This window comes from Nelusetta ayraudi, unplaced genomic scaffold (assembly GCF_046127955.1).
Source record: "Nelusetta ayraudi isolate G7.1 ecotype Tasmania unplaced genomic scaffold, CSIRO-AGI_Nayr_v1 ptg000034l, whole genome shotgun sequence".
NCBI classification, from domain to species: domain Eukaryota; kingdom Metazoa; phylum Chordata; class Actinopteri; order Tetraodontiformes; family Monacanthidae; genus Nelusetta; species Nelusetta ayraudi.
This window is the reverse complement of record NW_027466084.1, coordinates 1,684,731-1,712,147: the sequence shown is the minus strand read 5'-3', so window position 1 is coordinate 1,712,147 and position 27,417 is coordinate 1,684,731. Positions and strand designations below refer to the sequence as shown.

General features: G+C 47.2%; 1 protein-coding gene across 14 annotated transcripts in view; it reads right to left on the bottom strand.

The window, feature by feature from the left end:
* The window catches only part of nfixb (nuclear factor I/Xb), a 148,872-nt gene that overhangs the window by 108,016 nt on the left and 13,439 nt on the right, over window positions 1-27,417 (bottom strand). For 9 of the 14 annotated variants that reach the window (XM_076032397.1, XM_076032392.1, XM_076032400.1 and 6 more), the window contains exon 3: window positions 19,315-19,350. The exons of 3 other annotated variants lie outside the window; for them this stretch is intronic. In XM_076032397.1, coding sequence (XP_075888512.1) covers window positions 19,315-19,350 — 36 coding nt within the window. Of the gene's footprint in view, window positions 1-19,314; window positions 19,351-22,560; window positions 25,796-27,417 lie in introns of those variants that run through there. 2 more of the 14 variants (XM_076032395.1, XM_076032398.1) reach the window with 2 other exon arrangements.

Genomic DNA, 27,417 nt, shown 5'->3' with positions numbered 1-27,417 from the left:
CAACAACAAAGCAAAGCAAAGCAAAGCAAAACAAAACAGCAGCAGTACTCGGCAAACGCAGCCATTGTCTCACATTAAGGCCCCCTTTAAAAAAAAGTGTGCTTCAGATTCATCTCGGAGTCATGATCGTTGAATCAATGAAGGGGGTGGAGGACAAACACACCTTCAAGTTGATACTCAATTTGAGTGCTGCTGGATGTTGCTTTCTGAACTGAGGCAGGAGAGAAAATCCAAATTTTCCGCACCTGTGCGTGGAAAAAAACCAAGTTTCCTCTTTTTGATAAGCTGTTTTTGGGGGCCAAGTGTAATTTTAACTGACACTGAAATGCGTCTGCTCTCCAGTCGAACAATCATCACTGGTCGAGTCTGCCAATATGCAAATACAGCACTATTCAAATATGAGAAGAGTTTAACTGCGAGGGGGTTTAATCCGTTTTTCCTGAGACATGCCTTCGTATAAAAGACAAACACTCACGTTAACTTTGCCGTGACTCTGTCGACTAGCTAACACCACCGGCGGCTCCGTCTACGTGCTGGACGTGCTGCTAATCACAAACGGATGCGCTCTACTTGCGTTTGTTTTCAGCAGCGATTATAATTTAGTATCCAAAACTTATTATACCTGAGATGTTGTTTTAGCAAGTGTCAGCCCATAGCGCTGCTGCCGTCATGTATATTTCATAGATGTGTCTCATCGTTTTCCGGGTGCCCTCACCTGAATAGACACGTCCGTCGCGAATTAATTACGTTTCACCATTTGCCGCCTTTGACAAGGGGGCGAGAAGAGAGAGAGAGAAAAAGACTGAGCAGTCCCAACGCGAGCTTCCCTAATAGTCCAAATTGTACCAATTAAAGTCAGAGTTTATTTCCCACCAACATGTTTCTTTGGCTAATTCACTTACACACCATCCAGGCTCGACAAACTCAAGCCAAAACTATTAAAAATGCGCCATCACTTCTTCTTCCTCCTCCTCCTCTTCCCTCTTCTCACAGGGCACTTAAAATATGAATACTTCAAAAAGAGTTTATGGAGTCTGCCAGAAATTACATGGAAATGAAGGGAGGAAAAAATAAAGATGACGGGCTGGCAGCATAACAAGCGGCAAGATTTTTTTTCGTGCTCTTCCTAACATGAACGAGTGTCGGGCCGGTGAAAGCGGACGAGGAGGCCGTGAACGCAACCCGTCGGTTACGCTGCGTTTCTATCCTGTGAAATTGGGTCTCACGTACCTTATTTTAAGTTTTCGAGGGAGAAAAAAAACCGCTCTCTTGATTCAAGAAGAGGGAAACTTTTAGTTGCGATATAAATGTGAACGGTTGGACTTTTCTTTTTTTTTTTGAAATACGTAATTAACAAGCGCTGCAACCAACGCTTTTCACACACACCCCAGATTCCGCACTCTCAATTTGTAGCCCATCAGATGGATTTAAGCAGTCTGCCACGAGACAAAGGAAATTATTTTGAAGTCCTTTATTTTTCTATTCTCTGCACGTCTTACTGAGACTGTGGAGATGGCTGCCAACTTCAGATTAACTCTTTCTGAGCGGGGAGAAAAAGGCTCCCTCCTCGGAAAGAAAGGAAGAAAGAAAGAAGGGAGAGAAGAAAAAAAAAAAAACCTGAACACCCGCCTGTGAATCCGTACATTTATCTCCGTTTGAAATGCTTTATTAATTAAATTAAACAAAATGAACTCGAGAAAATATTTTACACTGTAACACAGTTCTTTGAACACGTGATGATTTAGGTTTAGAAACAGCACTAATGCAATACTCTTTTTTTTTTTTTTTTTTTTTTTTTTTAATAAGCAGGTCTGGGTCGATGTCTGTCAATCAGACAATGTACCTATTCTAGAAGATTTTCAATCAATCTTTTCTACTTGAAATACTGCACTGCTTTAAATGATCACTTTTATCGCAAGCTACTTTTTATTAGAATGATTAAGAATTTTATTATAACAATAATATTATTAATAATAATGATAATAATAATAATAATAATAATACAGTGGGCTCCCTGCCCCCTCCAAGCAAATTTGTTTTTGTCACACTTGCAATGTAAAATAAAGTAAAATAAAGGGGGTGAGGGGGGTAAAAGAGCATGTTTAATTTTTATTCGGTCAATCTCGTCTCGCTTTCCTAGAAAACAATGTAAAAAACAAAAACAAAAAAAAACCTAGTGCCAGATATATTTAAAACCTGAGCAAAGTAAAAGGAATCGAATTTATGAATTTTTGTCATAATAAATGCCTGATTTAAATGTTGTTGTTTTTTTAGAATAATAATTATAATATTTTTATTTTTTAACAATTTCAACGCTCCAAATACAATATTATTCAAAAATATCTTTAGAATTTAAAATCAGCAGTGAATAGAATCCACCCCCCTTTTGCACCCGCGACGCTGAGCAGCGGGCCTCGGCGCCCGGCTTTGTGCTGCTGCGTCCTGCGGTACTTGACCTCGCCGAGGACGAGCTGCATCTCATTAGACCAATTAGACCATGGTCTGCATAACCCGGGGGCCTCCCAGCTGCCTAGCCGGTCATTAGCAGCGGGCAAGGCCCGGGCCTTTTGCTGGTGTAGGCTCGGTGGCTCCGTCCTCTCCTGCCCAGCTGAGTGTCCCTGACCCCTGGGCTCCACCAACCACGACCCTACCTCACGCCAATGACACGGGGGGGAAAGGAAGAGGAGCAGGAGCAGGGAAGGGAGGGGAGTCGGACGGAGGAAGGCCGTTAACCCCTCGGAGGAGCCGCGGGGAGGGCATGCGCCGTGACATTTAATCAGCGAAAATTAGATGGAAACCAACAATGGCGGATCCGTGCAGATGCGGACGTGTGATCTAAGCGAATGTCTCGCGGTGCGTCAGTGTCAAATCCCTGTTAACTGCAAAAAAAAAAAGAAGAAAAAGAAAATAGCCAAGGCAGTGACTCACACCAATCTATTCAATTAAGAAAGCAGCTGGGAACTTTTTCCTAAGGCTGTAGGCGGAGATTATTTTCTTCTCGGTGGATTTAATGTACAATCTATAAAAAAAACAAAACCCAGACCATTACACAGTAATCATTCTTAAGGGGGCCAATGATTTTTATTTAGGCATAGAGAGCACAGAGGGCAAAGTCTCTCGTGGTATCGTAGCGGCCCAAACTGTCTGCAGCTGCTAAAGACGGTCAGCAACCTCCCAACAACAAAAAAAGGGTGAAAAAAGGTGAACGTGAACAAAATCTGCCAGCAATTTTGCAGAGGCTCTACGCTATCATGCATCCAGGGTTTGGCCATGCAGAGTGGAGGTTGAGGGGCTGGGGTGGGTGAGTGGGCAAGGGGCATGGCGGGGGTGGGGGGGTTCTCGAATGGCACATTCCAGTCCAACAAAGGAGCTCTGCTGCCTGGCGGCTTGGCCCCAAAAAAAAAAAAAAAAACAGAAAAAAATAAAAGCTCCCGGTTCATCCCGAAAAACCACCGGTGCATCGGTGATGAGGATGAGACGACTTGGCTCGCGGGGGCCGAGGCGGGTGACGTTAGCGTTTAACTCCATTGAACTCGGAGGTGCGAGTTTACACGGTAAACACTGATGCGGTTGTACGTCCCCCGCCGCCGACGCAAGAAGGAACTTTCAAAGGTTTCAACTGCCAGTCGAGGCGAGGCTCCGGGCTGTTTTCAACACGGAGCAGAATTTTGATATTAAAGTAGTATTTGTTTCCGCCCGAGGAGCTAATCACACGCCAAGGCACGCAGGTCCTTTTATTTATTTATTTTTTTTTTTCACGGCTGACAGTATTGACGAGGTGGGGGAGGGGCACGGGGCGGTGTGTGTGTGTGTGGGGGGGGGGCGCACTTGCCTCCCAGCGGTGGCGTGCATGCGGCTAACCTGCACAGGTGCACCTAAAGGGCCAGCGCAGGCATGGGCAAACTACGGCCCGGGGGCCATATGCGGCCCGTGAAGTCATAAAATAGCTGTATTCCCTCCACTTTTCAGTGTTTTAAGAGTCGTTTCAATAAAGAGATGAACACCGTGGGGCTTCAAAGACACGTGTTTTCTTGTAACTTTGCTTTTGTTCATTTTCAATTGACATTAAAGCACACGTTTCCTACATTGTATCCCATGATATATTTTTTTCCTCCTGTGAGGTGGGTTGCCAAAACTCTCCATCCACCTGCTCCTGCCCCCTCTGTCAAATTTTAGAATCCATTGTGGTCTACCAGTGAGAAAGTTTGTGCACCCCTGGGACAGAGTCACACTGCTACTGCTGCTGCTGCTGCTGCTGCGTCACCGAGCTTGACCGTTGCATTCAAGCCTTCTTGCAGCTCCGCGCATCTGCCACCGTTTGCAAAGAATGCAGCGTCGGGCGAAGGAACCGCCCTGCCATTCAGAAACGCTTGTGTGTGGTGCTAGTGCGTGTGCGCGTGCGCGTGCGCGTGCAATTGGCCATGCCTGGGCAGGCCGACTCGGCAGCACAGCACTGCACCACAGCAGCCATGACAGAGTGTTTTCTCAGCGTGCCAGGCAGCAGGCTATGGCTCACGCCGCCGGTGCCGTGTGAGTGACGGCCATGCACACACACACGCACACACACACACACACACACACAAACAAACAGTATATCATTTGCACAGTGTTGGGAAGATAACATTGGTCACAATTGCAGGTTACCCAATTGAAAATGTAATGTAACGATTTCAATTACTTTATAAAGGTAATGTGACAAATTACATTTGATTAAATTTCGGTCGCATTTCTACACTTTTAATCAACGGTTTAGACCAGACAGTGTTCACAACAACAACAACAACAACAGCCATACCAAAGTCCAACTTCAGCACCTCTTTTTGTCAAGAGATCATTCTGAGGTACAAAATCAGGCCACTTTCTGATACCTGCGCAAAAACTTTATTCGATCATTTTGGCGCTGGAACGCGTTGCTCATCGACATTGATGTTGCCGCAACTTCCAAATCGCTCAGGCTACGCTCCAGAGAGAGACGAGTCAACTGGCAGCCGAGTGATAGGGGGCGCTGCAATTCCCAACTTGACGACCGAGAACCAATCACAAGCATCCGAATAGAATCAAACTTTCGTCTGTGGAGGGCAAACAGAAAGGGACGGTGCTCGTGCCAAAAAGTAATATTATCAAACATAGAGCCCAGCATTTTTTTTTGTAAAAAAATTTCTGAATTTAATTCAACACTTTTCACTACAATATAACTGATTACAATTATCTTTATTTCCTCATTCAATTACGTAACAACGCTACACGTAACTTACTTTACTCCCCGACACACTGGTGCGACACCTAATGACGGAGATGAAAGCAGGAGAATCTCCGCACTTCCCTACACCCGGATCCAAAACGATGATCCGGCCAAAGCGGCTGGTGGAGGAGACAAACTTACAAACCGCAGCCAGCTTTTAGCGGCATTTGGCTGGTGGAGGGTGTTAATTTTCTCCTCTGGTAAAAAGCCGCCCTGTAATCTGTAAACACGGCGCTGGCCTGGCCCGCAACAAAGAAATGCATTTAGCAAATTCATTCCCTCTGATCCGGCCTTCCCCGTTTTTTTTTTTTTTTTCTTTGGTTGTTATTTCGTCACGGTGATACATTTTTAATGAAAGCGCGTTCGCAAACGGTTTTATCGATGCCGAAGTGAGATATCAAAATCCACGCGCCGCAGGTTGGCCCTCCCGCTCGCTGTACCCCACCATGCCCGCCATTATCTTTGATCTGCATAGTCTGGTTGACACACACCACAGAGAATTACAAGGGCGCCGACTCATCAATAGAGCTCGCAGAGGCGGAGGGACGTGACACCATCAACCCCGAGAACATTTCGACACGGGCCGGTAAAAAAAAGAAAAAAAAAGAAGAAGAATCGGGAGGGAGGATCGTCAGGTTCGTGTGTTAACTTGCCACCGAACAAAGCCGCGGGGCTTTGCCTCGTCTTTTCAAAAGGGACGAGTGTGAAATGCCAAAGACAGCCTTTTCACACACTTGCCGGGGAGAAGCAAGTGAGCTGAAACAACACGGCGCTGGTTTCAAACCCCGACGAGACGAGCGGTTGGTTTTGTCAAGGTAAAAAAAAAAAAAAAAAAAACTCAGAGTGCAAACAAAGGAGATTTAAAAAACATCCTCCCGCTGCTCCAGAAGCGACGCGGCGATTAACACTCAGTTTCACTGCAGAATGCAAAAAGCCTGAGCCCTGTTTGAGCCCCGAGTAGCTGGCAGGTCGCAGCCGCGTCTCCGCCCTCCACACGCCCGCCCACCGCTGGCTGGGCACCTGATGAAGATTACATCGCATTAGTTCAATGGGATTTCTTTTTTTAAGGGGACAAAGGGATGTAGGTAGACTTCAAACTGAGCAGGAAAAGGGCCTCAAATGGATCCTAGTGACTCTTGTGATGAGGAACGATTGTGATATCGGTCACTGCTTGATTCCTTGAGAGAATTGGAGAATGGGACAATGGGCTGTGAAATGCTGGTAATAAATGGCGTTCTATTTTTTGCCATGATTTTTAGGTTTCTTTTCCGGTTGTGACTTTACTTGGTTTGGTTTAGGGACACATGCTTTTAACAGTATTGAGTTTTTTACATAGTTGTACTGGCACTGTTGAAAAGGTCCAAAAATCCTGTTTGACCTCTGAGCCTAAAACTGGCTATAACCACTAATCACTAATTGGAGAAACACTTCACGAATATAATACTAATACTCTAAAACTAAATAATAGATAATAGTTAATAACCACATCCCACATGTAGGTTGGTTGATTGCCTTAATAGAGGTGATGTTTTATGTTTTTTTTTAAATCTTTTTATTAGGTGGTCAGTCATGATAACAGTCAATTTGCCAACTACAGACATTAATGGAGACTACTGAAGTAAAATGACACAAGATTACTGGTTTGGGCTGCGTGTTTTTCCATTTGTGTTCATGTGTGCAAATACAGAATTAATTTCTGGCACAGTCATAACATCTCTTGTAATGCAAACTACTCAACTTTTTTAAATACATTTTCACTAATAACTCCTTAATTATGAAACTGCTTAAAAATAACATACTTAATATAATTACAGTGTGACAGTTAGGCCCAGCAGTAGTTGCTAGCTGAACACATTAAAAATCTTATTCTAACACCGACCAAAAAAAAAAGCCCACCACAAAATGTGGTCTTGTCGTGATCCCAGAATTTCCAAGTATTGCATCATCAGTGCAAATAACCAGTCGCCAGAGCCCGAAAATGTGTGTGTGCGTGTGCGTGTGTGCGAGAGTGTGTGGAACTGCGACAGCGCAAGTCGGACTTATATGTGCGGGCATGAACAGATAGATAACACGCTTGCTTTGGGCTGAAAACAAGGAGCGAGCGGGATGACGATGGTCCCCTTTCGCTCTCCGCCGTGTGACATCACGACAAACCACAGCCGGCAGGGGTGGGAGAGGGGCACGGGCACGGGCACGCGCGCGCACACGCACACGCACACGCCGGGCCTGTGTTTGTCTGCGTGTCCCTGTGCAAACTGCAAATTGCCGCCATCTGAGCTCGGCGTCGGGCTAAGTCAACAGCGCCGTTAGCCCTCGCTGGATGCCCAGGGATAGAGGGTGGAGGCCCGGCGGGCCGGCAAGAGGAGGAGGAGGAGGAGGAGGAGGAGGAGGAGACGGTCATAAACTTTCCCGCCCGCCGGGAGCAGACGACGACGACGCGACCCGTCCCTCCTTCCTGCGCGGAGTCTCCGGGTTGAAAAAAAAAAAAAAAAAAACGGGAAAAGAAAAAGTGAAGCCCGCTCCTCATGCGGTGCTGAACGCTTTGCAATCAGACAAATAAAGGGGGCAATCTAGCACACAATCAGAGCAGAGATTCAGCCTGCGCCGCTGCCAACCAGCCAGGGACCTCCTCTTTCTGAACAAGGGACGCACTATTGACTATACCCCCCCGCCGCCACCCCCACTCTCTGTCTCTCTCTCTCTAGGCTTCCCTCTCTGCCAGTCTGAAAGGCGTAATGCCAACCTTTTCCACCATTGGGCATGCTGCCCTGCCCTTTATGCAAATGACTTGCCGCAATCCCTAACTCACAACCCCCACCGTCTCGCCCACCGCGTCTGTGCAACCGCACACCCCCCCGTCCCCACCCCGCCACCGACCCCCTATATATATATATATATATATATATATATATATATATATGTATATATATATATTCTTCTTTTTTTATCTTCCGTTCTCCTTCATTTGAATAAGCAAGATTAAAGCCATAAATTATGAATGAATGACGGTTTCCGAGGGTTCGTCCATATGGATCCACGGCTGCACGCAGGCCCGTTGGCACTGCGTTCTGGGATTTTTTTATTTTTTTATTATTGGTGTTGTTTTTTGTTTTTTTTCTTTTTTCGGCGGCCCCTCTGCGGCCAAAAAAAAGCAGCGAGAGCGACCAGGGGCGAGTGTTTGACAGAGGTGTGGTTGCGTGCGTCTGTGGAAGCCCTGATAAACACCAACGTCCCGTTGGCGAAAAAGAGACAGAGTGAAGAAAACAGAGCCGGGGCGTCAATAGCAGAGAAAAACGACAGAATAAAAGGAGGAAGGGGGTAATTCAGAGCCCTGTGTTTTTCTCTGGTACGTTGTCGCGCTCCGCCGCACTCACAAAAGGGGGGCCGGGGCGCGTTTTAGCGAAGGCCGCTCGCTTCAGGTCGACCAGACGAACGAAACAAACAGGGTTGTGAAGGGGGTCTGGTAATGAGTGAAATAAAAAAAAATAAAAAAAAAATAAAAAAAACGAGCCTGGCTAACATCGCTAAAAGTGGAGATTCCGCAGGGCGCAGGGGTCCTGCGCACAAGCTGGACAGACTCAAGCCCACACACACACACACACACACACACACACACACACACACACACACACACACACACACACACACCGCAGGAAAAGAGCTCGGCCTAACACAAACACTCCCCGCCAGACGCACGCAGACACAGCACAGCCTCCTCCTTCCACAGCGCTCGGTATCACTGTATCAACCGCATGCGAACAGGTCCGCCGCCGTCTGGGCGAAGGAGGAGTAGGAGGAGGTGGAGGAGAAGGAGGTGGGGAAGGAGGACGGCGAGGTTTCGCTGGCAACAAATAAACACCACTTTCCCTTTCACCCCGTAAACAAAGGCGTCTAAACCCTAAACAGTCTAGACCCGGCAACGTAACACTGCAACAATGTCCAAATCTAAACTTCGAGCTTTGTTTCACAAGCGGGCGCACACAATGGGCCGCTCTAATCTCCCCCAGAGAGGATCGACAAATAAACCCTAACAGGTCGGTTAAGGCAGATTTAAGAATTTAACACCCTAGCTGTGTGCTTTTTGCTTCTTTTGTTTTTTCTCTCCTCTGGTTAGCGCCACTCTCCCTCTCACTCACACACACACAGACAGAGACACACACAGGAACACACACAGACACACACACATCCCTTTCCCCTGTTCCTATTGGGACTTCCTCGTCTCAAAGCGGAGCAATAAAGTTTCAAAAGTCGACGCAGTGCCAGTAAGTGACGACTGAGCCGACGGCTGATTGGTCGGCGGAGAGGCCGAGGATGGCAAAGACAATGACGACAACTACATGAAGATATAGAAAAACATACGTCCAAATAATTGTGTGCATTAAAAAAAAGCCTAAACAGTGACCCATTTAAAAAATATAAAAATAATAAAAATCCCATAGAGCTGCACAACACCGTTCTCGACGGCTGCATTTTTTTTTCTCATATTGGCTTTAGGTTGGAAAAGACAAAAAAAAAAAAAAAAAAAAAAATCCACTTTGGCCAGTGAATGTGAAAGCAGGCCGATGGCGGCGGACAGCACATACATCATTTTGACAATAAACCAGAGAACCAGCGAGAAACCCTTCCAACAAATCTCTCCTCAGACGGCGCCATCCTGAAAGTATATTTGTCTTATAAAGAATAAATAAATAAACAGTCGTAGTTAATATTAAAACATAATATCTGGAGACCCCGACCTCCAATGGGTCTTTAAAATAAACACACTTATGACTCTTAACAGTACATTTAGCTCGTTTTAAGAATGGAACACACACACACACACACACACATGAGCCAGGCTTCTCTTGGCTGGGCGTCGCCTTTACTTAGCTTTGTTAGCTTAGCATCCATTAAGGTGACGTGGACTACAGCAGGAGAAGCAGATCTACGGAACTGCTCAGAAACAAAGGGTCTTATTCGAACTAGGTTGTTGATCCAAGGGGGTAAAAACATGACTTGAATGTGTTAGTTGGGGTTTAGCAAAAAGCTGAGTCTATATGTATGTATGTATGTAAGTATATATATAAGTAAGTACAATGTAGTCACTTTGTATATGAAGTGAGGTATAAAGTCAAATCATGTATATATCATGTAATTATCTAATTCCTCATATTCCACTTCGTTTGATGTATTTTATATCCTAATTAGCTCATCCAGTCTGGCTAATTCTATGAATTTATTTGAGACATTAATCTGATTGAAGAATATCTAATTATTATTATTAAAGGATATCCCCTTTCAGACCAAGGGGCCGTTTGTAACTCGGGCGACGTGACGGCGATCAATTCAAGTTCAAGTTAAACAGTAATAAAACAGTCGTAACGAGAGAAAAACAGATAATTGGAGACATCTCATTACACATTAGAGAGTAATTGGTGTCTGTCAGTCCAAAACCCAAATCCAATGGAAGACCAAAAAAAAAAAAAAGGAAAGAAAAAGAAAAATGTGCGCCTGTGCACGCTAGGAAGGAGGGAGGCAAATGAATGAGGCCTTTTCTTGCCGCGCAGCGCAGATCAGAGCTCCTAACTATGGGATTTGGTGCTGTTGCCTTTCTCCCCCTGGAGGGAGTAATTAGGTTAGCGAGGACAACTGCCGCATTGTTTTAACAGAGGAGGGATTGTGCGGGCCAAAGTCCCACCAGCAACATGCTTCCCTCACAACACAAATGCCAAACGGATTCTGCGGCGCTCGGACACCGTGTCGACACGCACGCAGGAAGGGAAAATTTCAAGAAAAGAAAAAAAAATCCCTTTTCGTCAAATTTCGGAGTTCCGGGTTGGACCGAATGTCGAAAACGGTGGAGCGGCGCCCTCGGATAACCTGTTGGGGCCGCTCCACCTCCGCCGCCCCCCTGCCCCCGCCCTCCTCCCGAGTTGGCTTGGCACCGGGGGGCTAGCGGCGGCTCCTAACGAGTGTAATATGGTTATGATGCATTCGCATTCCTTCCAATCCCCCAGGAAACACAATATGCCTATATCGTCTGTTTTAATCACGGCCCGCTTCCAAGGGGGGAAAGTAAAAGGAGAATACAAACAGCCGCAGCTATGAAGAGGCCCCTTTCAAATACACTTCGAGCTCGTTTAAACACATCCTCCGCTGATTGATGGAGAGTAAACCAAACAAATCATGCCTGCGAAAAGAAAAGGGGGAGAGAGGGGGGAGATCCAGCAGCTGAATGTGCAAGTCCTCCGTGTTTCCTTTTATTTTTTCCTCCTTCTTTGTGCTTATATCCCCCCTCTTCTAATCCATAAAGTCCCGCCGAAAGAATAAAGTCCTGGGCCGTCGCGTCACTTTTGTCGGCTGCTGCCAAGCATTGACAAGAAAGAAAAAAAATTGTGCACGATGATGACGTGCACCCCTTGCGTACGGCCCACGCCGTCCCCGCTCGCTCGCTCGCTCGCTCTCGTCGTAAATTTCCACAGCCGGCCGGCGACGCAGGGTCAATTTGTGGCCCCCCGATGAGTCCTAAGTCAGTGCTGGAAATGCTTCTATTCAGGTGCATTTGGTGGGATGGGGGCAGTTTGAGGAGCTGGATAACAGACTGGTCCTTGACACCTCCTCCTCCACCGCCACAGGTGCTGGAGATGATTTGCCCTCCACTGCAGCGGACGATACCGCAACTAGCACGCTTTGCTTTTCACTTTTCTTTCCTTTTTCTTTTTTTGGCCTTGCTTCCACTCGCTATTCTGTGTTGGGGTGGGGGGTGGGGGGGGGGGGGGCCTAACCCTAAACCAGTTCCCTGCCGTACAGTTGTGGCCAATGGTGCCGCGCCGCCGCCGGAGGAGGAGTTCCGTAAAGGACGGAGCGGGAGGTCCTCGCTCGCCACACTGACGGCTTCTTTTTTTGAGTTCTTCGTGGAAGTGGATTTATGACTCCTCAAAGAGAGACGGTGGAGGTAGTGCTGGGGGTGGGGGTGGAGGATAAAGCCGTCCCATCTGCGTTTTATATATATATATATATATATTTAATTTAAATTTTTTTTTTTTTGCGCACGCAGTGACACCAAATCCTCGGCCCCTTGCGCTAAAATTTTCCAGCCCCGGTATACAAGTTTCCATGTAACGCACACTAATCCTGCAGCTATTTCTTTGAACCTAAACAGAGCAGAAAGTTTATAACTCAAATTTAACCCCCCCCCCCCCCCCCCCCCCAATCCACCACCACCACCTTCCCCTCCCCTCCGCCCCTTTAGCAGAGCTCCAGCGCAGCTGCAGTCGAGGTAGCAGTTACTGGGGCTGGCCGGAGCCAAGAAAAAAAAAAGTAGAAGCCGCAGAGTTGTGTTTGAGTGTAACCCTGAGCGCTGTGTGGCCTCGTTCAACTCTACTCTACTCTCTCTCTCTCTCCCCCTCTCTCCCTGTGTGTGTGTGTATGTTTTCGACGAGGCTCTATTTGACTCTACTGTCGTCCCGCTCGACTATCAAACAGCCTCGGGCCTGCAGGAGGGAGGCAGCCAGCAAACACGAGTCACAAGAGCCGCGCAGCGCACGCGCTTTCCTGTGTCTGTCCCGCACACACACACACACACGCGCGCGCGCCCAGACACTTCAGCGCGCCGTCAGTTAATAACACACAAACTCCCGCCCTCCAGCCCTGTTTGGTAACAGCTGCCAGGCCTCCTCGGGGTTCATCCGAGGTAAAGATATGTTATATTATGCAACCCAGTATAGATTTTCCAGCGCTGGCCCCGTGCCAGCTTCCTGCTCCAAAGAGCAAGATCCAGCGCTTTGTTCCACGGAGGCCTTGACGGCTCGTCTTTGGTGGTCACCACCGTGGCCCGTGGGTAGGTGACGGTGGAGGAGTGTGGAGGTGTGGGGCGGGGGGGGGCAGAAAATGGAACGTAAAAAGAAAAAGAAAAACAAAAACAAAAACAAAAAAAAAAACAAGGGGAGTGTTTTGCATTTGTCACCTTGGCACAACTGCTTTCGTCTTGCTTTGCTTTTCAAAAATCTTTCCTTGCTTCTTCCGAGCTGCTCTACGGCTCTTTTCCCCGGCGCTGGAAATCAGGTCACAACTGTTTTCATTGCTGTTTGACTTGCGGGTTCATAAGCCTCCGAGCGTCAACGTTCCTCCACCCACCCCCAAGACAGGAAAAGATTTTCCCTCCGACATTAACCCCATAAATGCCTGGTGAAGCCCGATCGCGAGCTCCAGGCCGGGCCACGTTTGCCGGTGGGAGGAAAAATAAGGCTGCACGTCTCGGGAAAACTTTCCCGCTCGCTTTTTTTTTTTTTTTTAAGGCTCGGCGGTTCCGTCCATTTAGCGAACCGGTCTTGCGCACTTTAGCGCTCGCGCGGGGAGCCGCTTGCGTCCGGACCCTGTCTCTCTGCCCCGGCTGAAATATGAGGAAACATATCGGCGTGACGAAAGCAAGCCTGGAGAAATTTGAAATGAAGTCGACGAGCCGCTGAATGCCTCTCAACTAATTACGGAAAGGCGCTGAAAAGATAATGATCATTGTCAAGTGCAGCGCAGCCTGATGTCATTCCTTGACAACTTAACAATCCCCGAGCACCGCAGTCGTTTCCCAACCAAGCATGGTGCAATAAAACAAATTTGTCCTTTGGATTTAACTTTCACGGAATAGTCGTATTTTAAATCCGAGACGGTGCATCGCTTTGATGCTTTTGCAGGAATCCTGTGCAACAAGCAACGACAACCTGGTGGGGATCAACACAGTGGAGTCCCCTGAAACGCAGAAAAATGTCCTGCTTGGGCTCTGCCAGTAATGACAGAAGCATATGAGAGGGGTTCTGTGCCTGAGACGAAAGGTCTGGTTGTGTCCCACGTATAAAACGTGTTTGGGGTCCAACTATTTCCAAAATAATAATTGAGCGACGGTGGAGGAGGGGGGCGGGGGGAATAGCTAAAAGTAATAAACCAGAAAATACAATGAGCTCAACGGAGAAGTACGTCATTTTTCGACGTCCCACATGAAAAGGTGAGTTTAATTAAAAGTACGCATGGGTCAAACAGCGGCCAATCAGTCTGTGATGGTGCAAATTGAAAGTGAACCTTTTGGCTACAATCTCCTTATTATCTCCTCAGTCAGATCTAAGATCCAATATTTGGAATGAGCAGCATTTCAAAACAAGTGAAACGTATTCCCATGATCAGAATGCAATGCGTCCATTGTTGTGCACGGTACAAATATTGGACGATAAAAGGTTCAGAGACACATGAGAAACGTGACTTCCTGTATTTTAAACTGTGCTTGTGAGGCCTGCATGAAGTTGCGATGCTAACACAGGTTGTGGGCAAACTTCTTGACTGGTGGGGCCACATTGGGTCCTAAAATTTGACATAGCGGGCCGAAGCAGGAGCAGATGGATGGAGTGTTTTGGTGACCCACCTCACAGGAGAGAAAGATATATCATGGGATATGTAAAAAACAAAACAAATGGACAAAAGCAAAGTTGCAATAAAATCAGTGTCTGTGAAGCTCTTTATTGAAATTATTCTTAGAGATGAAATACAGCTATTTTATGACTTACTTCCCATTAATATAATTTCCTTAAATTCGGATTAAAAATCTTAACGGGCCGCATATGGCTCCCGGGCCTTAGTTTGCCCATGCCTGTGCTAGAAGACCTTCGCAGTCTGCGTCCAAACCATGAAGACACGCAGTAAACCGGCGCAAAAAAGGACGTGTCCCTCAGCGAAGGTGCGGCCCCAAACACCCTTGTCTATTCACCAGACCACCACAAAGGATCCCGTCCGGTCCGGTGGGCCGCGTTGACCTTGTGCGTCTGCCCCCCTTTTTTCCCCTCCCTCAAAGGCCAAACTTCCCCCCCTGGACTGAGACGGAGAGGCAGCCTTGCGCAGACGGCCGAGCGGAGCGGCGCTCAGGTTTCATCCAGATTAATCTGGAAGCTTTGTAATGAGGGGCCTACTGTATATATTTAGCCGCTGCAAGCGAGATGTGGGTCAGACAGGCAGGCAGGAAGGCAGGAGAAGCCAGCGACGCGTCCACACCAAAAATGACCTTGAGTGGACCATCGCCGCCAACCCCCAACCGGCCCCCCAACCCTGCTTGGGTTACCGCAAAAAGATCCTGTTGGGTCAACAACACCACGGCGCGGCTCGTCTTGACGGGGAGGGGGGTGGGGGGTGGGGGGGGGCGTTCGCCGATTGAGACGAGCAGAACAGAGGGTGAATTATTGTCAGCGCTTTTTCGGGCCGGCGTGTTGACGCTGGCACCCGTTCAGATTTATTCAACGATAGAACAAAGCACACTCAGACACGTTTCTCAGGCCAGTCTTGCCGAGCGCTGCCAAACGATGCACAGCTAGTCGTTGGCTTTGCAAGCCACCAGTGCGGGACAGTATTTCCTGAGATGCCTCAGAGTAGGGATGGAAGGAGGAGAGCACACTGGTGCAAGGTTCAAAATTGGAGAGAGAGAGAGAGAGATATTTTCAAGGGTTTTGCTGAACCTTTTTATGCTGCCCTTTTCCACATTTCTATGAGTTTGCTATTAATTTAGCGCAATTCGCTCTCCAGGCACGATCACGCTCACTTGCACAAGTCAATTTTTCCCAAACGCAACCAGAGGTAGTAGAAGAAGAGGGTGGGAGGGGGGGAGGGGGGGAGGTAATAGACAGCAGGCACAAACGATTATTATTCAAAGCAGGGCTGTTGTTTTATTTTTTTGGTATGTGCTCTGAAGGGGGCTTTCCAAGTGCCACAGACAGACTAATCAATCTGACACGATACGCCACTTTGCAGTTCAAAGGTTTCGCCCTTCAAGCCCTCTCCAGCGCACACGGAGTGTGACGCGCGGCGCAAATGAGTCGAAAATTGGAACATCCCCCCCGAAACAAAAGCGAAGATTGGTGGGGCGGAGGAGGGGGGGCTGGAGGTGGTTGAGGGTGGAGAACTTGAGGCGCCACGCCCTCCTCCTCTTCTTCTTCTACTTGTTCTTCTTCTACTCGCGGCTCGTTCCGTTGCAAACTCACAACGCGAGACGCGCACACGTGAACAAGCAACACCCGTGTCATCGCAAACGGCGCGTCCTCAGCCTCGCCGTCAGCTATCAACTGTCGCTCCGTCTTGGCGAACAAAAAGAGAGAACAAAAAAATCAACTGACATTTTGGTTTCTGACTCCAAACGAGAGGAAAGAACGCGTCGTACCCAAGCCCAAAGCGTGTTGAAGCTAGCGATTATACACCGATTTTTTTTCTGCCCCCAACTACCCGCTCTGTATATACCGAGATTAAATCAGGGCAGACGCAGGAAAAGCGAGGTGGCCCACGACGCGTGTGCACGCACAAGGCGAAGAGAGCCACACCGGGACCTCTGTCAGAGCGCACGCACGCACACTGGATATCCTCCCATTCTTCTTGGCCCGGAGCCTCCCTAGACGGCGGCGGGAGGAATCCGTTCTCCACGGATGCTGCTGGGGACCGTTGATGTTGCAGATAGTGAATGGGCCGCGAGATTATTTCATAAAAAGAGAGAGAGCGAGAGAGAAAGAGAATGAACAAAAAAAGTGCATGCAGCTGAAGTTGAAGAGTCTGCAGTGGGGATTTGCAGTGGAGCTGTGCGTTTACAGTGCTAAAAAGAAAAGACATAACAAAGGAAAGGCTGTAAATACTGAAGCTCAATCCGACATTTGCTTGACTGCAAACGTCCTCAACTACAACGCTAACGGCCATTCGTACGCCGACGACTGCAGTCGGTGCCGAGAAGGACCAAGATGACCAAGACGCAAAGAGGAGGAAAGACAGGGAAAAAAAACTCCCGACTTGGATCAGCGTCTAGGAGCGCGGGTCGCACGTTAAAACCTTTACGTGGTGTATAAATCCGCGAGCAGTTGGGAACACGGTGTCCCAGCCGCCGGGTCCCCCAGGTTGTTTCCGTAATGAGAGGAAAAGATCCGGCCCAGTCTGCGCTGAAAAGCAGCCCTGAAGCCAATCAGCCGCTCCGGTTTCAACTCCAAGATCCCCCTCCGAAACCCCCACCCCTCCCCGACCCCTCCAACGCACACGCAAGGGCCACGCACGGCGGCGTCGAGCCCGACCTGCCAATCAAAACCCACTCGCCGTGGGTTCCTGCGGGCGGGCCCCTTTTTTTACTGGCTGCACGGTCACTTCTGCTCGCAAACTACCGCCAAAGGTAAACAACTCCCGGCTGCGGCGGTTAGCGTGCCGAGCAAAGGAGGCGGATCCCGCGGTGATACCGTAATTCAATAAAATTATCTGAGGAACCGAATATGGCGAGACAAATTCCAAACCCCCACCAAAACTCCCCTTGCCACGTCGGCCGGGGCTCCCTGTTGGTGAGACGATGAATGTATAATATACTGTATATAAATGCCAATGACAGGCCTGACTGGCATGAAGACATGGCACCAGTGGGGCTGTCGGGGAAATACTGCCCCCCCCCACTCTACAACCTTTCCCCACCTCCCGCCGTCCGCAGGTGAGCGACTTTAACTCCGCAAATGTAAACTCGGCCTTTTTCTGTTTATTCAGACCGCAGTTCCATCAGATTTTAATCCTCCCAACAGCTGCTCCAACTCATATTTGCATGGCCTTGGGAAGAGCCGGGAGGAGGGTTGGGTGGGGAGACGGGGAGGGGGGTGCACCTCACAAAGTCAACGCCACGCTTTAAGAAAAAAAAAAAAAAAAAAAAAAAAAAAAAAAAAAAGAACGCCTGGACAGCGACTACATGGTTTTTAATCAGATTTTCACGTAAAACAAACGAGCTCATGCTCCTCCCCCACCTCCACCCCGTGATATTTTGACTGAAAACACTGCTGATAAGCGGCGGGAGGGACCGGTGGTAACTTTGAGGGAAATGGGAGCGAGAGAGAGAGAGAGAGAGAGAGAGAGAGAGAGAGAGAGAGGGAGAGGGAGAGAGAGATCCTTGCGGAGCTGATAAAGAAAGAAACGGGCCTCAGACGGGGGGGGAGGACGGAGCAATAAGTCAGCAAGGCCGAGACGGCGACCCGAGGAACTGAGGGGATGCCGGACGAGGAGGGAAAACGGGCCCCAGACATTCATCACTGTAAGTGAAGTGTCCAGCAATTAGCCTCCTCCGAGGGATTCTGGAACCTGCTGCTGCTGCTGCACAAGTTGAAGAAGAGTGCAGCAAAAGTTAAACTGAGGTTGTCCAAGTGAATGTTCCGTGTTTAAATAAAGTTTTGGAACATCGGAATATCTGCAGAGGTGAGGGGGAGAATGATCTCACCTCGAACCCTTCGCCCGCATTAATATTCCAATGGAGCCTGGGTGGCTGTACGTGTGAATGGAAAATAAAAGTCAATGTTTGATATCTGTAACACTTCTGTTGGGCATCAATTAAATTCCATTTAATAGCTTAGTTCTGAAAATTATTTTCATTAAGCAAAGAATTTATCTGAAGGTGCTGCTTTTCTGTCTTTTATATAAAATATACGTTCAGGCTTTCGGACTGTTTGTTAGATGAAAGAGGCAAATGAGAAGGTCAGTTAAATGTCATTTATCGATACACACTTTTACATTTGGAAAGTTTTAAGCACTTACGTTGGTGTTATCAAGATTAGTAGCTCATGTCAGTATTCATTTTATAATGTACGAATTTTGAAATTAAATCAAATTCAAGTCGATTTAAGTTACAAATTGGAAGCTGCCCATTAAAACACATTCCTGGTTTTATTCATTAGCTTTAGAGACGACAATAACAATGACCGTTCCACCGCGGAAGTGATATTCGTGACTTCATCATCTGTGCCTCCCTGTTCCAGAATGACGGTCAGATATTTTTCTTCGACATGTGAAAATCAATCAATCATGATGAAATCTATTGCTTTTGTTTGACTTTACTGCAGCAGAGAGCAGGCAGCCCTGCAGGAGATCTGAGCACGCACACACACACACACACACACACACACACACACACACACACACACACACACACACACACACACACACACACACACGAACGCACGCACGCACACAATTTCACAGACATTTTCTCAAGGTGGAATAAATCAAGTGAAAACACACATACACAGACCTGATGTGGAATAGAAGAGGGACTAAACAGGACTTACCACTAAGGCATTGTTTAGAAGGTGAGTGGGGTAATACTTTAGTGTTGAGAGGGTGTTAAGAGGCGAGGACAGCAGGGGGTCAGCGTCCGGGCGGGCACAGTGGGGGGAGGGGGGAGGAGGGGGGGCAGAGGGAAGGAATACGTTAAAATGTCGCTCCAGTGAAAAAAAACAGTGTGAGATGACAACAGCAACGACTAAGAAAGTGCAGAGGAGTCAATGAAGTAGCTCGCGCAGTGCGGCGCGGGCCGGTTCGTTTTTTCTTCTGGCTGCAGGGAGATATGGAAAAAAAACCTTTGATTTAAAAAAAAAAAAATAAAAATAGGGCTAAGAAAGAAAAAGTGCAAAAATTTAAAATATCTCGACAACAACGCGGGTGGAGTGAAAGGGAAAAAAAAATGTCAGGAGGACGAAAGTAAGTGATCGGGACGTCGTAGTGTCATTGAAGTGGACACTGTATGCAACAAGTGACTGGGGTGTTGATTGATTAATTTATTTTTTTATTTAAATGAGGAGGCACAGGCAGCGGAACCGGCCGCCCCGCTTCCAACGGCAACACACATCCGGCTCGTCCGGTTCGTTCAGAATGTGCAGAATGTCTGAAATTGGATCAAGATGAGGGAGAGAGAAAAAAAAACACTGTGAACTCTCGCACACGCTCTGCGCTGCTTCGAGGTCCCGCTGGCCCAGCGCGCCCGCCGCTCGCCACACCGCGGCAGCTCCCCTCCAGCGAGAGCGAGGCTTCCGTCCGTCGCCATCCCATAATAATTCATTCCCACTGTTTACCAATTGTTGTCCAAACTGGAATTCGTAATTATTAACAGCAATTAAATAAACAGAAAAACGTTGCAGACGGAGCTGCGAAGTAGGCAACCGTGTGTGTGTGTGTGTGTGTGTGTGTGCGCGTGCGCGCATATGTGTGTGTGCATGTGTGTGTGGAGAGACGGAGAGGCGGTTTTGCTTGCACACACACACACACACACACACACACACACACACACACACACACACACACACACACACACACACACACACAAGGAAGTTGTCGCTTTTCTGCAAACGAGGACACAAAACGGGCGGAAATTATTCTTCAAAAATGCAACCAGAACGCACAGTTGCACCCGTGGGTGGGGGACGGGTGCACACGCGGCGCCCCTGGCCCGACCAACCAGAGACACGCTGCAACTCGGCGTTGTAGCGCAAAACACGTGCAATGCATTACGCTGTAGGGAGCTTCTGTTGCCAATTAAGTGTTGATTAAGGAAAATTTATTTAGCTGAATAAAATAAAAAAAAAGCTTCTTTCGTGCTCCGGATTGTCTGCTAGGAGAGGGTTTTTTTTTTCTTCTTCTTTTTCTTTTTTTTTTAAATTCAAATCAACTGCAGATGAAGTTATCATCTTGGGGAGAAGGCCGAGCGGGGCTGCTGCAGGCCGCCGCCGAAACACAAAGGGGAGCGACTCTGAGACGAGGAGAATGAAAAGAAGGGCTCCGAGTGCAGAAGCTGATCCCATTATTGAAGGAACACGTTGCTGTCTCAATTTGTCTCCAACGTTTGACCATAAACCTCACCAGCACTGCGGCCTTGAATAATCCTTCTCGCCAAAAAAATTTTAAAAAACAGGATAAGGAAAAAGAAGAAATAAATAAATAAAATGTGACTTCCCCCCTCCTGATTCAGCCAGAGGGTGAAATTAAGGTTCCGAGCTGCTGCCGATGTGCCGCAATGGGAACAAGAGCCGTCCCTGTGGCTGCGTAAGAGGGACCTGCAGCCAGGGGATCTCCTACTCGAGTGGGCAAACGCTAAATTTAATAAAGCGCGCGGAGATGTCTGAGAAAAAAAATGAAATGCGCCGGCAAAGCACGGCCCGCGGCTCGCCGTCATACGGGCCGACGAAAGACGCCAGATGCAAAGTCCGCGTTTCGAAGGAAATTCTCCCTGCAAAGCGTCAGTGTGAGACAGAGGGGAGGAAATAAACTTGCTGTGTTGTCAGCTGGAGGAACATGTTAAATCATTCATCACTGTTATCATTATTATTATTACTATTATTATTATTATTATGTTTTGTTATAAAAATATTTAAATGTAAAAAGTAAATTTTTGCTAAGCGTGACGGTACAGAATTAAAAATAAATATATAAAGCGACACCCTCAAGTTCAAGGTGTGGGTCAGTACAAATCCACTTCACTAAAAGAAAAGAAAAGAAAAGAAAAGGATCAGGTCACTTTTTAAAAATTCAAAGACAAAGAAGATGGGAATGTAGAAGAAATAAGGAATACAGAAATAATTATAATATATATGTACACAATATATATGTATATATTTATATATACATATATGTATATATACACATATATACATATGTATATATTTATATATATTTATATACATATATATATATATATATATATATAATTTGTTTCGTGAAAAACCAACCACACACACCCACCCTGGTCAGTAAAATACAGATGTAAACTGGTCCAACACACACACACACACACACACACACACACACACACACACACACACACACGCAGCTCCACATGAAAGCAGCCCTGAAGGCGGCGGTGTGTGCACCCTCCTCTGAGCGGCCAACACAAAAAAAGGGAGGGAGAAAAAAAAGCAAGAGAAGAGGGGAAAAGCAAAGCAAAGACCCTCCAGGACCTCCTGGACAAATCCTGCACAGAAGTAACAAGCAAAAACTCTTCTATCCAAAACCTCCGGACTGTCCCTCACTCTCACCTCTCGCACCTCCTCCTCCTCCTCTTCCTCCGCTCCACCTCCTCCTTCCTTCCATTCAACGTCGCCCTCCTTTTTTTTTTTTTATTATTTAAATATGAAATACATCTCGGGAGAAGCGCCATTTTCCTCCCCATGTGCGATTAAAAAAAAAAAAAAAAAAAGAGGGAAGGGAAAAAAAACAACGACGACGACGACAACAACAACTACAAGGGGCAGGAAAGGCGCTCAGAGGCGGGACGGTCGACCGACGCGGAGCCCAGCGGAGGTAAAAGTTTTCAGAGTCGAGGAGAAGGAAGAAGGAGGAAGAAGCGACGAAATCACGCAGGAGCGAAACCGCGGGGCACCGAAGAAGAAGAAGGAGAAGGAGAAGAAGGAGAGGGAAAAGAAGAAGATAAACTAACCCGGCGCCCCCTCTTCCCGGTTCCGGCCCCGGCGGATAGAACGGAGAAGTAAGAAGACGAAGACGAAGAAGGAGAAGAAAACGGAGGAGAAGCAGCAGCGGTTTACCTGTGTCAGGCAGTACGGGGAGTACATGATTAGACGGTGGGAAGAGTGCGGAGCTTGTTCAAGTCGGATGGAAGCTCGGCGCGGTGCTGCATTGCAATCTCTCGCCGTCCCGTTCCGTTTCTCTCACTCCATGCCGCCGCTGCAGCAGCCCTACTGTAACCCCGCCTAGAAAGTGAAAGCTTGCACAAACTTTTGAAGCGGGTGGTGGGGGGGAAGTGAGAGGAGGGAGGGAAGGAGAGGAGGGGAAAAAAAAAAAAAAAAACTTCGGCTCTCTCCCTCCCCGCTCCTCCTAGCAAACACTTCTCTCATTTGTCGCTGCTCAATCGCTTCGACCGTCTCCTCCACGACCGGGTCGGACCTCGACCACCAACACCAACACCGCTAAACCACCACCACCACGTACCTCGACGACCCGAGCGTGCAGAGTCACGTTTTTCCAAACTTGTCACACGAAGGGCGCCAAAGAAGAAGAAAAAATCTTTCAATAAAAACGACAGAGCTTTTACTCAAAACGATTTCGGGATGCGTTCACTGACCTTCTCTATTTTATTCCGTGGACACATTTTATCCTAGTTTAATTCCCTCAGAGGTGGCAACAGTATTCATACGCATTCTGTACTTACGTATCAGTATGGATGCTTGTTAAAAAAAAAAAAAAAAAAATACTCTGTTAAAAGTCCTGATTCGACTCCTTTACTCAAGTAAAAGTAAGAAAGTACAGGTGTAATTGTTGTTGGGTTTTTTTTGCAATTAATGAAAGGATACGTTCATTGATAAGCCGAGGTACTCTAAAATGATGTCCCTCTAAAATATAATCCAGTTTTATATTTAACTGCACAACGTCATAGTTGTATTGCAAGCACCAACAACTATATTAATAAGCAAATTGCTTTGAACAGAATTTTTCTTTTTAAACACAAAAGTAACTTGCATGTTTTTCCAACGTAAGGAGTAGAAAGTAAACATTGGTGTACAAATTTAGGGAGTAAAAGTAAAGTAAAGTACAGATATCTGAAAAATCTAGTTAAGCACAGCAACAAATTATCTATATTTCGTTACTTCCCACCTCTGCTCCTAGACACAATAATTTGGTCTCTCAGAAGAAAAGCCCTGAAAGTTTGAATTTTCATGGCACCTCAAAATTACGACAGCAGCAGAGATTGAACCGCACACACACGCAAAAACACACACACGCATACACAAATGTTAATCATATATGCAATTTAGTGTATAAATCCAGCTCAGCAGCGTGCATCAAACATTCTGCTGCAGCTCCCGATTGGAGGATTTCGACTCTTAAGTCTTGTGCATTAAAAGCTCAAGTTTTTTTGCACGGGATTATTTGCTTAAATTCATTTGCAGGCATTTGAATCAACACATTATCTCATCGGGGCTGTGAAGTTAAGACTATTTATTTACTGAACCATATCTGACCTAGTCTGGAACCCGCGACTGTAGTTAAGTCAAGAAAAAAAAAAAGTCAGTGAAGTGAGTCCAAGCCAAACAGCCACTGCAGCACTCGAGTAGAAAACGAGCAAACAGCGAAGACAGACATATATAATCACAGCCTCGGAGAAGTATCAAAATATGTGCTGAAACTGGGGTGTTGCTGTGTGTGTGTGTGTGTGTGTGTGTGTGTGTGTATGTGCGGAGAAACAGAAACTCTGTATCACCGTCAGGGGCACGCTGTGCACACATATCACATCAAAGTCATAAAAATCAGGTCTGTTGGAGCGCGTCCTGGCTGTGGTGCACTGGGAATCTAGGCGGGGGGGGGGGGGGGGGGGTGCTGGTGTGGGTGGGGGTTGGGGTGGGCGGTGGAGAAGTCATTGTGCAGGAGGGCGGCTCAAAACTTTTTTCGTCCTGACACCAGCATCCCGCAGATTTACGAGGCCTACTGCTCGTGCATGCCTACCGCAAGCCTGCGCAGAGCGAGGAAAAAAAACACACAAAAGACAGATCTGGGCTCCGTGTGGCCAATTAGTGTGCACGGCCAGCGACGTGAGCCAGCCCACGCCCAGCAGGGAGGGACGGACGGAGGGCGGGGCTTAAGCACCCCTCGTAGACGGCATCTGAGGTGAATCTCTGCCGCAAGAACTGCGAAAACTGCAGAACCCGCCATTGCATGAGGACCGAGTGCAGGCATTCCTTTCTGGAAAAGTGATACATGACTAATATGAAACACGCAAGCATGCAGGCACACCCAATGACACACGCGCGCACGTGCGCGCATGCAAGCACACGCACGCACACACGTTTTGTTGGTTTACATCTGCATATTTTTCAACCTGTTATATTCTGTACATACTTATGCCAATATATATTCCTTCATTTGTCACCTGCACTTAATAGCAACAGTTCAATTATTACATTTTTATATATATGTATATTTTATATAATATGTATATATTTGTACATTTGTATTTAATTCACCGCAAAGCACTCTTGGTTGGATGCTAACTGCATTTCGTTGCCCTGTACTTGCGACATATGCAATGACAATAAAGTTGAATCTAATCTAATCTAATCCAATCTGATCTAAAGCAGGTGTAATGATGCAGGAACTCCTGCCACCAGTGAGGGATCAGGCTTGTTTTCTCAAAGGAGTCATTAAAATCACCACAAGTGCAAAAAGTTATAGAGGCTGGTTAGGCAAGGATCACCACACACACACGCACGCACACACGCGTGCGCACGCACACACTTTATGCACTTTATAGAGTCAACTTGCATGCAACACACGCAAACAGCGCTCTGCCGTGGCTCCTTAAATGAGGCCCACATTTAGTGGTCTGTGCGAGTAAATCTCTCATTAAGCAACACATGGCAGGGCCATATGCTTACGGTCGGCGGGGCTGCTGCTGCGGCTCGGCTTTTTCACACGCTTCAAATATACATATTTACCGCTGCTCCACCAGAGTGGCCCGCGCGTAACGTCTTCACCCGGCAGCTGAATGCCCAGTTTTCCAGTTTTTCGCTTCGCAGCCTTCTGTCCATATCCCTGCTATGGCTACCAACTTGCGCGTTTTTTCGGCCTATGTAGCAGTACCAACCGAAAACAGGCGGGGGCAGCGTTGAGCGGCTTAAGCATGAGAGCGGGACAAAGCGGGCAACTTCGGGGAAATTTTTGGAGGGAACTGGTGTACGAGGGAAGACTTGCGCATGTTAGCGAGGAATTACTAGCAGTGTGCGAAATACCCGTTGATATTTTTAGAAATTGAATATTAGACCGGGTAATCTTAAATATATTTTAGTGACTGTGTGTGACAAATTTATAAATATATATGTATATATATTTATATATATATATATATATATATATATACATATATGTATATATGTATATGCATATAGGTTTTTTTATAATGTGAAACCCCATTAAATTTTGCCTTGAGGCTTTTATGGGGTCTCTCGGCTTAATCGCATACTGATTAGAAGCATATAGTAAGAAGTTACGTCGTGTCAGGGGAGAGACAGGAACTTCAAAACGCCTGGACAGAGATCAGACGACAGCAGAATGTAGGTTGGACGGCAGAGAAGAAGAAATGGGGGATGGGGGTGTGGGAGGGGGTCTGCGCGAGACCAGGTCCCTCTAGTGGGTGAATTGTTTAGTGTTGGATCCCAGGGCACAGGCACAGAGGGAGTGTGTTTTCGATGACGGTTGCGGTTTAAGTTTACGTGCGCAGTGCAAGCTGTATCAGGCACGACTGAGACATCGAGGCCCCGACAAATGAGAAGTAGGGAGAGCATTTCGTAACAATTTGCAGCTTATCAGCAACATCGTCACCGGTAACCCTCGTTGTCGGCCCAATGTAATGAAAAAAAAAAAACGTCTGGAAGAGGAGCAGTACTGCAGCTGTAGGTGAGCTGCAGCAGCTGAGTGGACATCAGGCCCCCAGCAGTGAGTTTGAGAACTGGTGAATTAGAGAGGTCAAAGGTCAAATCAGATTTTTCTAGCATGTCTTATTGTCCATCCAACCATTTTCATGGTGGACAAGTCGCCAGTTCATCGCATGGCCACATAGAGACAAACAACCATTCAGACTCACACCTACTGACAATTTAGAGTTCCCAATTCACCTCACATGCATGTTTTTGGACTGTTGGAGGAAGCTGTAGAAACTGGAGAGAACCCACGCAGACACAGGGAGAACATGCAAACTCCACACAGAAAGGCCCCAGACCCTGGAATCAGACCCACGACCTTCTTGCCTGTGAGGCGGCAGCGTTCGCCACTTCGCCACCGTGTCTTTGCGGACAGCAAAATCTCACCAACGTCCACCAAAACAAACCACTGCAGTTCCCATACATAGCAGCCTCCAGTGTGCTGAGTGGCGTAACACGATGAGAACGTCGCCGTTGTGATGGCGAAAGAGCATCATATAGCAAAGCAGATGTCTAAAGAGATATCTCTCTCTGTATTTCCCACCCCCGCATTGAAAATGGTACGCTGCAATGTTTAGTAGGCACTGTTATCATTAGCTTCCAGCAGTGTCTGTTGGGCGCTAAAAAAAATTGGTTTATTGACACTATTGAGAGCAGGAAGGAACCAACGGTTTAGAAGATATGAAGATTTGAAGATTTGCCCACACGAACGCGACCATGTGACCGGCGCTGCCGGTTAACAAGAAAGCTGGAGAGCACATGCAGAGGGTTGTGATGCTGTGTGTGATCCTACACTCTGTAACAAAAGAAGCACATTTTTTCTGATGAGCTGAATATTGTACAGAGCTGCTTTCAGAGCTTTTCCCCAATTATTTCAAGGCAGAGTTCAACTGTAAACTGGCCTCGTCAGCAAAGAGCCACCCACCCAGCTGCCTGGTCGGGCATGTGCACCGGTAACCAAAGTCGATCATT